Genomic DNA, 16311 nt, shown 5'->3' with positions numbered 1-16311 from the left:
TAAATAAAGATTAACAATCACTACTTTCATTTTAGATTCAATAACTTGACTTCAAAATTTTCAAAAATTCCATACCTATTTTATTTTTTGCATAAATGAAATAATTGTAAAGCCAGGAAAAGTGCTATAATAAGAATTGATAACTTTAACTTTTATGTAGAATTATTAGGTCATACTGAAGATATATACCATTGGTCAAAATTAAGTTTTTATCATTTCGACGTTTCTACATATTTTTGATAAAAATTTTGTAGTTTACTACAAAAATTAAGATATCGGTACAAGTAAAAAATAATTAAACTAGTACATAAAAACAATCAAACCATATAGATCAGTTGTTTTGTTTGATAAAGTCCGTCTTTACTGACGTATGTTGCGATGTTCATGAAAAATTATCAAACCCTGAGCTTGGTAAGTTATTATTGTGCAATTTTCTAAATTAGTAAATAATACACAACACTATCGTTACTACATTCCACAAAATTGCAAGTAATTTTACGATAAGAAAATATGTCTCGACTGTGCGTAATCATAGTTGTTTTACTCAATGATTATACGATAAGGGATTGCTGTGCAACTAAATTAGCCGGTTCCACATATAGCGAAATTACGACTACCTATCTAAAACACGACGGTTTTGCAGTTGGGTACTCGGAGAGCCAGAAATAATTTCTTTTACTTACCTGAAAATTGAAACTAAATATTTCTACACATGTTTCACTTAGTAGTCCTTGTATTACTCATAATCTGACAACTGACGATCGTTATCCGATTGCAAAACGTAGCAAAGTTTACCACGAAAAAGAAAAAAATTAGGTTATGTTGGATAAAAGTTTCCCCTTCACGAACATAAAAGGGAAAATCGGACTTGTAGTCCCTTAGTCAACACATTAATCGTTTATTTAAATCGCAAGGTAGGAATCATTTAAATAAACGGGTAACAACCCTAGCTATTGCCATTCCCTCCTCCCCTCCCTAAATGTTAAACTCATCATTATCATAAGATCGTCAGTCCTAAGACTGCTTGGATACGCACCTCCACTCTTTCCTATCATGAGCTTATCTTCGTATTTCCCTAAAACTAGAACATCCCACATCCTTAACTATAGTATTTGCGAACGGTAATCTAATCTAAGTCTACCTCTACCCCTCGTAACTTCCGTTTCTGCCTCTAATATGTCTCTGACTAGACCTTCATGCCTGAGAAGGTGTCCTACTAAGCTATCTCGCCTATTTCATGTTGACTTCCATAGGGTCCTCTGTTCTCTTACTCATTCTAATACCTCTTCATTTCTAACCTTGCCTACCCACGGTATCCTCTTCATTCGCCCGTAACACCACATTTCGAACGCTTCTAATTTTTTCTTTTCCGCCGCGCCTATTGTCCATATTTCGCACCCGTACAGCGTCGTGCTTTTTCGAATTTCTAAATTAACCGTTCGCGAGCGCAGAAGTAACTTCTTTTTATTGAAGGCGACTCGACCCTGCGCTATCATCTGCTTTATATCCCTGCTACTCCTTCCGTCATGACATATCTGATTTATTAGATACCTAAAATCGGCTACTTCTAATTTTTCGTCTCCTATCCTTATATTCGCTCTTTCCCTAAACTATGTCAATACTAATTGGATAATTTATAATTTTTATCAAAAACAAAATATGTTAATCTAGAATATAAAAAATATAGGAATATTGAAATATGCCCTTGACAAGTAAATGAAATTAGCCATTATACCGTTTTCAAATGTACTTTGGCGTAATTTGACGTTTCTGACAGTTCGTATCTACCTATTCAGAAAAGAATAATTCATGTGTTGTAAAATCTGATCACTGGCTTTAAGTGAATCTTCACCATGGAGGTAAGAAAACAAGTTTGTATCTATTTATTTCAGTAATTTGGATTTCATATTCTATATTTAAAATCCATTTGTCATAATTACACCTCTAAACTAAAAGAAATTCACCCAAATTGCCACTACAAATTGTGTTCTCGCGTTGATAATGCTTACATTAAGAACTGGTCGAAGCACGTATCCGCAGTAATCAATTTGTAGTAGTAATTTGGGTGAGTTTCTTATTAGTTTAATTAGATATTTACCACAATCTTCAATTTCTACTTATATAATTACACCTTGAAAATTTAAATTTTAACAACAAAAATTAAGGATTTATATTTACATTACCTAGTATGTAAATGTATATACTTCTGTTCGGTAGTATTTTACCTTTTCCTATATATTATTATTAATAATAATTCCTTTAGTGGTAGTAAGCAAAATTGAACATCATATTTATTTTCAGATATTCCAATTTTTTTCTGTTTCATTTTTGAAACAAAGAGAAATACGTTCATTATGCCAAACAAAATAATTTTTTACCTGATTTTATAACCATTTGAACACTCAGCCTTAAATGTGTACGTATTCTTAACGGCAAAGATTCTAAGGATTTTACCCCCATTAGAGTTTTTTTCGCCATAGCAAAGGAGAAAGTTGGAGTACCAGTTCTTACCAGTTCGTTGTTAGTATCTTTTAGTATAGTTACAAAGCTGTTACGGAGAGACAGTACCAACCACCAACCAATTGTTACCGCTAAATTCATTGTTTGTATATATTTTATTAAATCGATAATGATTATCTTTAATTAGAGACATCTCATTCGGATATTATTGAAGTGACACAATTTCCCATTAAGTTTACACTTTTAATTAACATGTATTACTGAACAAACTTCTACAATTGTAGAACTTTTCGTTACAAATAGTAGCAAATATAGGGACAGAAACATGTTGTAGTGAAAATTAATATAATATTGTAATTACTTTTATCCTACAAACTGTTTGTCTCTCTGCTACAACGTTAAAGAATATGTACTGCAAATTCCTCTTAAAAATTACTTTTCATTGTAGCATATCTCTATACAATAATTAAAAAAAAATATAGGAAATTGTAGCATATTTGTTTACAACAATTATACAATATATAGTGTTGTAGGTATGCATGTATCTGAGACAGAACAGAAAACTGAAACGCAAATAAATATTTTCTACAAAATGTATTTAATCTTACTACAATTTGTAATGAAATTCATGAAGTTGTTGTCATAAATATTTCAGTCAAATTGTAAGGAATTTGTCTGAGCCCCTGTCGATATTTGTCCTACAATTTACCACTACAATTTTAAGTCAAATTTAAGTTTACCGTTAGTGAACCTTATTATAAATTTGAGTTGCATTTTCTACAAAACGACCTCTACAACGTTGTAGTAATTTTTCATAAAGTATTTTTCTTAGTTTGTGCGGTGAAAATAAAGATTAACAATCACTACTTTCATTTTAGATTCAATAACTTGACTTCAAAATTTTCAAAAATTCCATACCTATTTTATTTTTTGCATAAAAGAAATAATTGTAAAGCCAGGAAAAGTGCTATAATAAGAATTGATAACTTTAACTTTTATGTAGAATTATTAGGTCATACTGAAGATATATACCATTGGTCAAAATTAAGTTTTTATCATTTCGACGTTTCTACATATTTTTGATAAAAATTTTGTAGTTTACTACAAAAATTAAGATATCGGTACAAGTAAAAAATAATTAAACTAGTACATAAAAACAATCAAACCATATAGATCAGTTGTTTTGTTTGATAAAGTCCGTCTTTACTGACGTATGTTGCGATGTTCATGAAAAATTATCAAACCCTGAGCTTGGTAAGTTATTATTGTGCAATTTTCTAAATTAGTAAATAATACACAACACTATCGTTACTACATTCCACAAAATTGCAAGTAATTTTACGATAAGAAAATATGTCTCGACTGTGCGTAATCATAGTTGTTTTACTCAATGATTATACGATAAGGGATTGCTGTGCAACTAAATTAGCCGGTTCCACATATAGCGAAATTACGACTACCTATCTAAAACACGACGGTTTTGCAGTTGGGTACTCGGAGAGCCAGAAATAATTTCTTTTACTTACCTGAAAATTGAAACTAAATATTTCTACACATGTTTCACTTAGTAGTCCTTGTATTACTCATAATCTGACAACTGACGATCGTTATCCGATTGCAAAACGTAGCAAAGTTTACCACGAAAAAGAAAAAAATTAGGTTATGTTGGATAAAAGTTTCCCCTTCACGAACATAAAAGGGAAAATCGGACTTGTAGTCCCTTAGTCAACACATTAATCGTTTATTTAAATCGCAAGGTAGGAATCATTTAAATAAACGGGTAACAACCCTAGCTATTGCCATTCCCTCCTCCCCTCCCTAAATGTTAAACTCATCATTATCATAAGATCGTCAGTCCTAAGACTGCTTGGATACGCACCTCCACTCTTTCCTATCATGAGCTTATCTTCGTATTTCCCTAAAACTAGAACATCCCACATCCTTAACTATAGTATTTGCGAACGGTAATCTAATCTAAGTCTACCTCTACCCCTCGTAACTTCCGTTTCTGCCTCTAATATGTCTCTGACTAGACCTTCATGCCTGAGAAGGTGTCCTACTAAGCTATCTCGCCTATTTCATGTTGACTTCCATAGGGTCCTCTGTTCTCTTACTCATTCTAATACCTCTTCATTTCTAACCTTGCCTACCCACGGTATCCTCTTCATTCGCCCGTAACACCACATTTCGAACGCTTCTAATTTTTTCTTTTCCGCCGCGCCTATTGTCCATATTTCGCACCCGTACAGCGTCGTGCTTTTTCGAATTTCTAAATTAACCGTTCGCGAGCGCAGAAGTAACTTCTTTTTATTGAAGGCGACTCGACCCTGCGCTATCATCTGCTTTATATCCCTGCTACTCCTTCCGTCATGACATATCTGATTTATTAGATACCTAAAATCGGCTACTTCTAATTTTTCGTCTCCTATCCTTATATTCGCTCTTTCCCTAAACTATGTCAATACTAATTGGATAATTTATAATTTTTATCAAAAACAAAATATGTTAATCTAGAATATAAAAAATATAGGAATATTGAAATATGCCCTTGACAAGTAAATGAAATTAGCCATTATACCGTTTTCAAATGTACTTTGGCGTAATTTGACGTTTCTGACAGTTCGTATCTACCTATTCAGAAAAGAATAATTCATGTGTTGTAAAATCTGATCACTGGCTTTAAGTGAATCTTCACCATGGAGGTAAGAAAACAAGTTTGTATCTATTTATTTCAGTAATTTGGATTTCATATTCTATATTTAAAATCCATTTGTCATAATTACACCTCTAAACTAAAAGAAATTCACCCAAATTGCCACTACAAATTGTGTTCTCGCGTTGATAATGCTTACATTAAGAACTGGTCGAAGCACGTATCCGCAGTAATCAATTTGTAGTAGTAATTTGGGTGAGTTTCTTATTAGTTTAATTAGATATTTACCACAATCTTCAATTTCTACTTATATAATTACACCTTGAAAATTTAAATTTTAACAACAAAAATTAAGGATTTATATTTACATTACCTAGTATGTAAATGTATATACTTCTGTTCGGTAGTATTTTACCTTTTCCTATATATTATTATTAATAATAATTCCTTTAGTGGTAGTAAGCAAAATTGAACATCATATTTATTTTCAGATATTCCAATTTTTTTCTGTTTCATTTTTGAAACAAAGAGAAATACGTTCATTATGCCAAACAAAATAATTTTTTACCTGATTTTATAACCATTTGAACACTCAGCCTTAAATGTGTACGTATTCTTAACGGCAAAGATTCTAAGGATTTTACCCCCATTAGAGTTTTTTTCGCCATAGCAAAGGAGAAAGTTGGAGTACCAGTTCTTACCAGTTCGTTGTTAGTATCTTTTAGTATAGTTACAAAGCTGTTACGGAGAGACAGTACCAACCACCAACCAATTGTTACCGCTAAATTCATTGTTTGTATATATTTTATTAAATCGATAATGATTATCTTTAATTAGAGACATCTCATTCGGATATTATTGAAGTGACACAATTTCCCATTAAGTTTACACTTTTAATTAACATGTATTACTTGCTGTATACACTAAAGAAAACTAAGTATTTAATAATAATAATAAAAATAAGTATTTAATTTTATTTAGATATTTGTCAATTTTTGAATCAACAAGAGTGAACTGAAAAGCAAAATTGAATTTTAGAGTGATATTTTTGTTGACAGTTAATCATTAGTAGTCCCAACTATAAATTGTACGAATGCATCCCAGTGTGCAATTTATGCCAGAGCGTTAGAATTTGATCGACTAGTGGGAGATCCTGTTATGGTATGCTTACCTACCTTCAGAGGTAAATTTTGGAACTGGAAAGTGCCGTAGATGGTGAAATTTAGTACATACTTTGGTCGTTTAGAGATATACTTAGTTTGGCACGCCACAATAACAAAAAATCAAATGCTTGTAGTGTACAGTCTTTATTCACTATGTACGGTAATAACGAAAAACTTATATGCAAAAGGATGGTGGGGTCATAACGGGATACTAAATCTGGAATAAAAAAAAAATAAAAAGCTCAAAAAATATAGTGCGCTTTAAAAAAAATTGGTTTTTCATCCCTACCAGCTACTACGCCTCCTTTTAGGACTCATAAGAATAAATCGAACCCGAGACCTTTGACTTTACACACCAATGCTCTGACCACTAATTCGTCATTAATTTGAGGTAGTCTATAGTGGGAATCAATTTTCACATTAATATTAAAAAAAAGAAGTTTATATTCGCTAGAATCAAAACAGGTAAACTAGGATAAACAGAATAATTCCAAAATATAGATAATAGTCATCTGTGGTCAAAGCACCAGAAATGCTATACGAATATTTTACAGATTTATTAATTTTTTTTTCGTCAGTTGTGCTATCAATGTGTAAATTTGTAAATCAAATACGTGTAGTTTACAGTCAAAACTTTCATCCCTACCAGCTACTACGCCTTCTTTTAGGACTCATAAGAATAAATGGGTGGCGGTTGCGATGAGAAAGATGAGACGGACGAAATGAAAAGAAGTAAAAGACCATATGTGAAATAAAATTATTATTACTGCTCCCCAGCATTTGCCTAAATGATCCAACGAAACCACAGAAAAAATTGGACCAGAACAGACAGACTTGGAGTCGAACCATCAGTGTTCTCTCGAAGGCTAAGCAGTGGTCTAAAACTCTAAATCTATTTATTCGTAGTCGACTAAAGGATGAGTATTTTGTAGCGTGTGTCATGGTTGAGCTCATAATATAATTCTTGTGTTCAGGGGCGCAACAACGTTACAGTTTGACTGGGTGCTCCCATCATAATACCATAAATGACTAAAAAAAAGGTCACCAATGTATTGAATTAAAATACTTGAAAAGATCGAGTTCGGCTGCTCATTTACGGGCTTGAACTATTTGAACCGAACTTTCAAGTTGTGTTATTATCGGAATCGACTGGAATTGACTGGGTGCCCAATCCAATCGAGTGGGCACCCGTGGACTCTCCCCCCTGTTGCGCCCCTGCTTGTGTTGAAGTTGATGAGCCCAACAATTATACGCATACTTATGAACTGTAACAGGCTGATTAAAATATATGTTCTTCTTACCCTGTACCATTTCCGTAGTTGGGGCATAATGGGAAATTTGAGTTTCTAGTTGTTGTTCCTCATTATCAGAAAATTAAGTGATCTAACTTGTAGAAAGTTTTGATGTAAAGGTGCATATGTTGGTAACTGAGTAAAAGTTACTGTATTAAACAGGTTAATTTTTTGTACGATGATTTTTTTTTCCTAAGTGCCCCATTTTGGCCCGGTTTCCCTGGTAGGAAAAGTTCTCAGGTGTGAAAGGACAGACACGAAAAACACGTTAGAAGCAAAAAAGGAATAAATATAAGACACATTGGCATTTAATAGGGGTTAATTTCATATATTAATGTGAAAATTCATTTTAATTTTCTCGCACTATAAACTACCTTAAATTAATGAGGGAAAAATTTGTTGCTGTTGTCACACCCTTGCCGGGAATCGAACCCGGGACCTTTGACTTTACGTACCAATTTCTCATTAATTTGAGGTAGGTTATAGTGGGAGAAAATTAAAAAAAAAGAAGTTTATTTTCGCTAAAATCAAAACAGTTAAACTAGGATAAACAGAATTGTTCCAAAATATAGATAATAGTCATCTGTGGTCAAGCAACAAAAATGCTTTACGAATAGTTTACAAATTTACTTATTAATTTTTTGTTTTCCTCAGTTGTGCTAACAGAATAATTTTGAATAATTTTTATGACTGAATAATAATTTAAAAAAAAATGCTTTCTTTTATTATGCCTATATCCAATATTTAATAAGCAATTCAACTAACAACAATGACGTATTACATTTATACGAATAACAGCTGTCTAATTATGTGCGTTCATATTATACAAAGGATCACCATATTATAGTTCTGCACATGTCCCTCTTTATTTGGCACCCTTCGCATGTAAGCGCTACATGCTTGGTACTAGATAATTCTTCTTCCGCACCCACTCCCGTCGCATAATTGACCCTTGAACTCGCCGAACGTTGGAGCGTTCAGTTCCCAGTTCGCGCCCTGCTATGATTAACCCGCGAAATGTACCGGTTGCCTCTGATTATTTAATTTTCTAGTTGCAGTATCTTACATGATAAGTACGTATACATGGTAAAATAGGAATGTCTGGTACGTGTTGACCGTTATTAAGTTTAACTCATCGTCAAATTATGTCGTGCCTTCAGGACGTGAGCAAGACTGAATGTAAAATAAAAAAGGTAAACATACAAAGGATTAACTGTTGTTTTTGAAGGATTGATGTCTGATTAAAAAAAAAATACAACGTGTAATTATACAACACGGTACTGGAGTGAAACTTCTTTAAACACAGAAAGACACCGGGATAGTGGTTAAGGAATTGGTTTAATGGTATTATTTGTACATTATGCTTCGCACGGGTGCAATGCTGATAGTAAATATACTATAGAATGTCTTAAATACAACAATCACAGCTTTTTTGTCATTAGACAATACAAATCGGCCGGTACCGCCGCAACCGCTATGTCCCTGCATTTTAAGTCTGTAATATCTTCCAAAATATTCATTTAAATTACATGCTGTAAAGGGCTATATTGATCTATATTAAATGCACAATGTATTTAAAAGTACTTAATTAGATAAGGATTAATGCTGTGTTGCTTAAAATCGCTTCGTAAATAAGCCATTATTTCTCGTAAAAAGTAAAAGATAGAAAATGGTTATTGTGGGTTATCCTTAAGAGACATGTATTATACATATAAACCTTCCTCTTGAATTACTCTATCTTAGTTGTGTAGTTTTAAAGATTTAAGCATATACATAAGGAAAGACAGCGGGGGAAATGCGTTGCAGGTTTTCGTTACATAGCAACTCGCATGGAACGAACTTACCCTACCGTGCGTAAAGAAGTTTCACTTCAAAATAAATTTGTTATTGTAAATATTAAATAGTAACAAATGCCAAACTTATGGTAATATCTTCAGTACTTACCTAAAACTTATGAGTTATAAGTATTCATAATTGTTAAAGTTATAACATTCGCCAGAGCAAACAAATAACAAAAGTGAGATATTAATTATTTTACAATGTTTATACTGATATAACTGAATATTTATTTACTAAATTGGTAGGTACTTAATTCTTCAATCCAATTCGAATAAAAGTCGCCACTTCCTCCGGCGCTGCTGGTTTCCAACTATACGTTCATCCGAAATTCAGCGCTGTGAATAGTTACATCAACACAAATACGGTAAAGGGGTTCTAATGGTTTATATGAATAAATTAATAGTCATATTATCGTTCATAGTTCGTACTCGAATAGTATTTGTGTAGGTTGCGCAAATTCGCACCAAGTATGTAACAATCTGTCTAAAAGTTGAGTTCACTGGTTTTTGAAACTAGCTGTCTCCAAAAGTTCAGAATCACCTGGTAGTCTAGGCAATGTGGGAAAAATTATTCGGATTAAATTTTTTCACGCAGTTTTGTTCGGAAGATTCTCTTGAATATAACGGTATAGGTTGTCAGCCGGTTACCCGGTCGGGTATTGTTTAAATCACGATTGTTTAAACAAATGCCAAAACAATGTTTTTTGGCTGTTTTTCATATTGTTTGATTTTTTTTATATTTTTTATCGATTCGCCGACTAGCCGCGGGCGCATTTCTTCATGTGCGCCGTATTTGTAAATGTGTATGTCGTACCTGCGTTCTGGGAAAGCAGTTAAACAGCTCATAGAAAAAATAAATTATCCGGACGTTTCCATAAGGTTCCCGAAAGTAAACAAAAGAGTATTTAAAGGAAGAGACGATCGCCGAAAAGAGAAGAAATAAATTGACCGTTGCAGAAGTGAATCCAGAAATAAATTGACAGTGATAGCAGTGAAATAAATAGTGCAATGAATAGTGATATATCAACAGTAGTGTAAATAAATAGAATAATTCATAACCTAAGTTTATTAATGATTTAATAGTGTTTTTAAATTCTTCAATAATTATTGTAAATAACTATAGTTTTTGTCGCTATCAGTAGTAGAAGTTAATTTTGTTAAACCCACGAACATTACAATATACATTCTCACTGACTATTACTGTCTTTCTTCTACTCGTGCATCTTATATTAGCGCTTTGCAGACGATCAGCCAACAAGCGTGCCTTTTAAATAATTAAAATATAAAATCTGTAGTTTAGTTAGTGTGTTAGTCTCATCAAAAATCAATAAATAAGACATGAGGCAAGGTACAAATTTCAAAGGAAACAATTTTTTCTTGTATAAAAATTTTGCTTCACGTTCTGGCTAGAAGGTTCAAAGTATCCTTTAATCACAAAATAAAGGATTTTTGAAAATTTCACAGTATTGTTATCTTTTTATCAAATCCCATGTGCAAAAAATAGAGCAAAAAATCACACTGCTTGTATTTAACGAAACTATGCACACGATTAACCAAACATGCCCGGAGTACTTCTGTTATTGTGTAGTTACAATAAAAGTAGCATGCCGAGTTCATTAATGAGGATGTGACATATTTATATTCACGAGGAGTCATAAATCGTTTGCGATTTTACGGTCCTTAATGATTAGTTTTTAAATTAATGTACAGCTGTAAAGTATTCTAGTTGAGCATACGTATTTAGTGTATGAATGAAAAACTTTTCTATAAAATAATAGGTACATATAATAAAATACTTAGGTATTAGACAGTATGAAAGAGCTGTGGCATGTGTATATGTTACCGGAAATATATGAAATCCGTCATTGTATACAATTCCTAGAAAATATATATAATTCGTAAAATCGCCCGAAAATTTGTGAAATAAATTATATTAGACACATTTCCTAGAAAATCTATACATTTCCTAAATAGCAATCGGAAATGTATTACAGGTAATACTAAATAGGCAATAATACGGCAGGTTATTTGGAGTTGTACCTATATCCATTCATGACGTCATTGTTTGATTAGGGAGATTTATGACAGACTAGAGTTTCTTTAAAGCCTCTACCCGGAGGTTATGAGGTTACCTTTGTTCAGCAAACACGATGGCCTTGAATTTTTAGTTATAGAGGTGATAATGCTGATCATTTTCATATATATGTTGGGCACGGAGATCCTAATGAAGCGAACTTTTCGAAAACATTATTCCATCATATCAGCCCGCTTAGCGGACAGCGGCATTAAAGAAGCTCCAGTCTATCATAAATCTACCTAACAACCGTACAGTAACGTAACTCCAAACCTAACCTAACCAAGCAATAGAACCGCGTAAACACTGATAACTATGATTCTCGGTTTACTAACATGTTTTATTCATTTTATTTCCAGATAGCATTAGTTTTATACATTTCCTAGTACAATATCGAATTTCATACAATTCCTAGGAAATGTATACATTTCCCAGGATATGTGTGTATCAAAAAATCTTTGAAATAATAATTTATAGATTTCCTAAATAGCCTCGGTATTGTATATCCTAGTAAATATTTCTGTAAAATGTAAGTGCAATAAATGCAATTCAAAGCTTTTGGGGCTCTTACACTTTGATTAAAAGATTTCGATGAATGTAGGACAGTTTTCAGAGTAGACGTCGAGCGTTTTTGTATGGTCCCACATTTTGACATTCNTTGTCGTATTTTCTAAAACACCTATTTAATTAAATATTAATTTGAATATACATTTTTAATTTTTTAACCACTATAAACCTCAGGTTAATGAGAGGTCACAGGTCGGTCGAACTAATGTCATTGATTATATTAACACTATATATATGAAACACTTTGACGTTAAATAGTGGTTAATATCAAATACTAATGTGAAAATTCATTTTCAATTTTTACCCACTATAAACTACCTTAGGTTAATGATGGGTAAGAAACTGATAATTAATTTTCACATTAATATTTGATATTAACCACTATTAAATGTCAAAGTGTTTCGTATATATTTATTAATACGTGTTTAATTATGCTGGCATTTAAATGAAACCTTTCTATCTTTGAACACTCTGTATAGTAAGTAAATCAAATCAATGAGCATCATATTGTGTACTTCATGGACTACCCTCTGCATGAATAAATTAAACTATAAAGTTAGAAATGGGAATCATCCCTTAATTTTCCACCCTTAGAAGTGAATATTTTCTTCAAATTTAAGAGACCACCCTAGAAGTATAGCCTCTCTAATGACAAAAGGATTATTAAAATCGGTTGGCAATCGGCGAAGAAATCACGCAACATATCTACACACAAAAAAAAACAGTCGAATTGAGAACCACTTTTTGTAAGAATTCCTAGGTGAACTACAGATCTGTGAAAATTAGAACAGTAACCGTACGGTTTTTTTTTAACTTTATGATTTGAGTTTTTATTACTTCTGGAAAATCGTTCGAACAACCTTGAGGATTACTCTACTATTGCATGTTTGCTCGTTGACTTAATGTACAAAAAAATCGATTATGTAATGGTATAAAAGGTTAACTAGGATTTTACTTCGTGTTTTATGTATAGGTACATAATTCATACTACAGTATATGCATGGTTTTCTATCCTTTTCAACGTTTCATTCAACCCATAATACTTATGAGTAGATTTTACATTCCTTTTCTTTTCATCAATTTTTATTTTTGATAATTATCTTATTTTAAATAAACCAAAAAGAGACTCATCCTTCTCAATTACCACAAAACCTGCTCACTGGGGACATTTGTTTTGCTCACTTTTAACCAGTCCCCAGTAGCACACGACATTGGCCCAATATTTATTCTATATTGGTACAATATTGTATATGGGCCCAATATTGGCAATTTATAACCAACATTGGTAATATATAGGATATATACCTTTTTCGTATATTGTAATACAATATTTATCCGATATTGATCCAATATTAACAAAAGATATTTGGCAATAACTTTTATTTATATTGATATGTAATATTTATCCAATATTGGCAATATATGCAAGGGATGTACCTTTTCCTTTATTTATATAGAATATTTATCCAATATTGATCTAACATGATAAAACATCTTTGACAAAATTGAGTCCATATAAAGGCACTTTGCCCGGCGCTTGGGTACCAAAATTCTTGGAAGATTGATAGTTAACTTTTAGGTCGCATAGAAATTGCAACCTAACCTAAACTAACCGTTGGTCAATATTGGCAACATATAGAAGATGTACCTTCTTCCTATATTTTAATACAATGTTTATCCGATATTGATCCAATATTAGTAGAAGATATTTTGCAATAACTTTTATTAACTTCCCATTAGGAAGTTATTGTAATTGGGTCGAAAAGTGAAATCGGAATTTTCATTATATTTCCACGTTTTAACATATTAGTAGCATGCTAGCCAATTTTTTTGATGATGTGTGTATGTACGTACGCTTCCGCATAAATTTACTATTTACTTCTGTTTTCGCCTGTTTTTCCGTTATGACACTTCCGTTACATCNTAATATTTTACCAATATTTTTATGGTAATGGGGTAGATATTGTGCCTATGTATACATGATATATTGTGACTATATATAAAACATATATTGCACCAATCTGGAAAACAAATATTGGCTGTATTTTTAAAATAAATATTGCACACATATTATTCCCTAACATTGATACAATATTTAATTTCAATATTGGGTTAATATTAACAATCTACATAGGGCCATTAAAAAAAAATCTGACGTTTCCATCATTGAACCAATATGTAAATGTAATATTTTTCCAATATTGTTGTGCTACTGGGGGTGTTGCACCAGACCTCTGCTTCCAGTTCTGCAATTACGGGAGTTCCGCAAATATTTTACATCCGCTTCTGCATCAGGTTCCGCATTTTTATAGCGCAAGCTTATCGGAACTTAACAAAATCTTATTTTTCATTACACTTCCGCTTCCGCATAAATTTACTATTTACTTCTGTTTTCGCCTGTTTTTCCGTTATGACACTTCCGTTACATCACTACTTCTAAGGTAGCCATTATCAACGCGAAACTGCATTGGGTCTTTTTTTAGATAATTTTCCATTTTCCACTTTGCTATTTTAAGTTGACACTATTTTATAGCTTGTAGGTAAAATAAATATATACATAAGCATTAAAATGAATATTTAACAACACAAATTAGATGGGTAAAGTATTAAATAGAGGTATGATGGAGTTTTTGGAAATTAAAAAAAAATGACACAACAGTTTTAAGTAGAATTGAAAATATCTTCAGTTCATTAATATTAGATAAACTACATGGTTGAATTAGCCTCACTATTAGAATAGGAATGTATACTTGTATATTGTATATATATTTGAAAGATTGCACCAACAAATTGCGTCAATACTTCGTATGAGGATGCCGTAGGAACATTTATGTGGGTATAATAAAATTAATAGTGAAAATTTGTTGTTCAGATAAATATTCATTATAAGCATTTTCAACTGTTTCTTATTTAAAAAATATTAAATAGATGCTGTCTAAAATAAAAATTGGTCTGTTGTTCTTCATTAATAACTCACAATTTTTATTATAGGAAAACAAGCTCATGGCAAATGTGGCGCTACCTGAGCGTCCAATGGAAGCAACATGCCTCACAGTACCGGAAAGTGACCTAGCAAGTGCTTCTACGAACACATGCAAACAAAGACGAAATCAGTTCTTGAATTTTCCGTTCATTTCCAACGTTGTTATAGCAATAATAGGTAACTACTCACTTTTCACGTTTTCCCGATAGCGTGGTTGCCAAGTACACCGTTATTGTATTATGTTAGATATATTCAAAGGAACGAATACATATAAGTATTTATGCGAATATTATACAACCACTGCCCCACAATGAATTATTTTTAGTGAACACGTAAATCTTAAAACGCTTCACCTTGCTTTATATTAACAAATGCTAAAACATTGTTGCATAAAACGTGTCTAATTGTACCTCACCTCTTTTCACTATAACAAAAGAAGTTTTTGACTAGAATGAAAATTCCTACAGAAAGTACGAAATCATGTAAATGCACAGTTTAGCATTACAGGGTACTCATTATTTCACTAAGTAGTAACTTTGTCACTATTCATTTGTTATTAAATTGACAATTGTAGCATGCGTTCAAGGAACTTATGAATTGAAATCAAACATTTTGTTGTCATTTCTTCCCTACCAATTGTATAAAGTAAGAAATTAAGCTACAATGGGGCAGAAGTTTTTATTTTTACGAGACCAACGACCTACGTTTCGCCTCAATTATAGGGCATCTTCAAGGTAAGGTTCTATGTTATAAAATCTGAAAGTCCAAGGTGGTTTTGTAGTTAAACTTAGTATGATGAAACATGGATTTATGTGTAATAAATTAGAATAAACAGTTAAAATCACANGAGATAGCTTTAAATAAAATGGAAGCGGTACTGACAGATCAGTACTGTATGAAAATAAATAAAAGTAAAACTAAAATACTGATATGCAAGGGAAGAAAAAGTAGGCAAAGAGCGAATATAAAGATAGGAGACGAAAGATTAGAAGAAGTGGCTGATTTTTGATAGCTAGGAAGTCAGATAAGTAAGGATGGAAGGAGTAGTAAGTATATAAAGCAGAGGATAGCGCAGGGTCGTGTCGCCTTTACTAAAAAGAAGTCACTTCTGTGCTCGCGAACGGTTAATTTAGAAATTAAATTATGTGTATGTTTGGAGCACGGCGTTGTACGGGTGCGAAACATGGACAGTGGGCGCGGCGGAAAAGAAAAGGTTAGAAGCGTTCGAAATGTGGTGTTATAGGCGGATGATGAGGATATCGTGGGTAGAAAAGGTTAGAA

General features: G+C 32.3%; 1 protein-coding gene across 3 annotated transcripts in view; it reads left to right on the top strand.

Moving 5' to 3' along the window:
• Nucleotides 1-16311, top strand: part of LOC108735330 (phospholipid phosphatase 1) — a 64284-nt gene that overhangs the window by 38958 nt on the left and 9015 nt on the right. For 2 of the 3 annotated variants that reach the window (XM_018467252.1, XM_018467251.1), the window contains exon 2: nt 15039-15207. In XM_018467252.1, the coding sequence (XP_018322754.1) occupies nt 15039-15207 (169 nt within the window). Of the gene's footprint in view, nt 1-8644; nt 8762-15038; nt 15208-16311 lie in introns of those variants that run through there. The other variant, XM_018467253.1, reaches the window with a different exon arrangement.

The sequence above is a fragment of the Agrilus planipennis genome, unplaced genomic scaffold (genome assembly GCF_000699045.2).
Source record: "Agrilus planipennis isolate EAB-ADULT unplaced genomic scaffold, Apla_2.0 scaffold45, whole genome shotgun sequence".
In the NCBI taxonomy this organism is placed as follows: domain Eukaryota; kingdom Metazoa; phylum Arthropoda; class Insecta; order Coleoptera; family Buprestidae; genus Agrilus; species Agrilus planipennis.
Note: the sequence above shows the minus strand (reverse complement) of the source record. Positions and strands in the feature narration are given on the sequence as shown.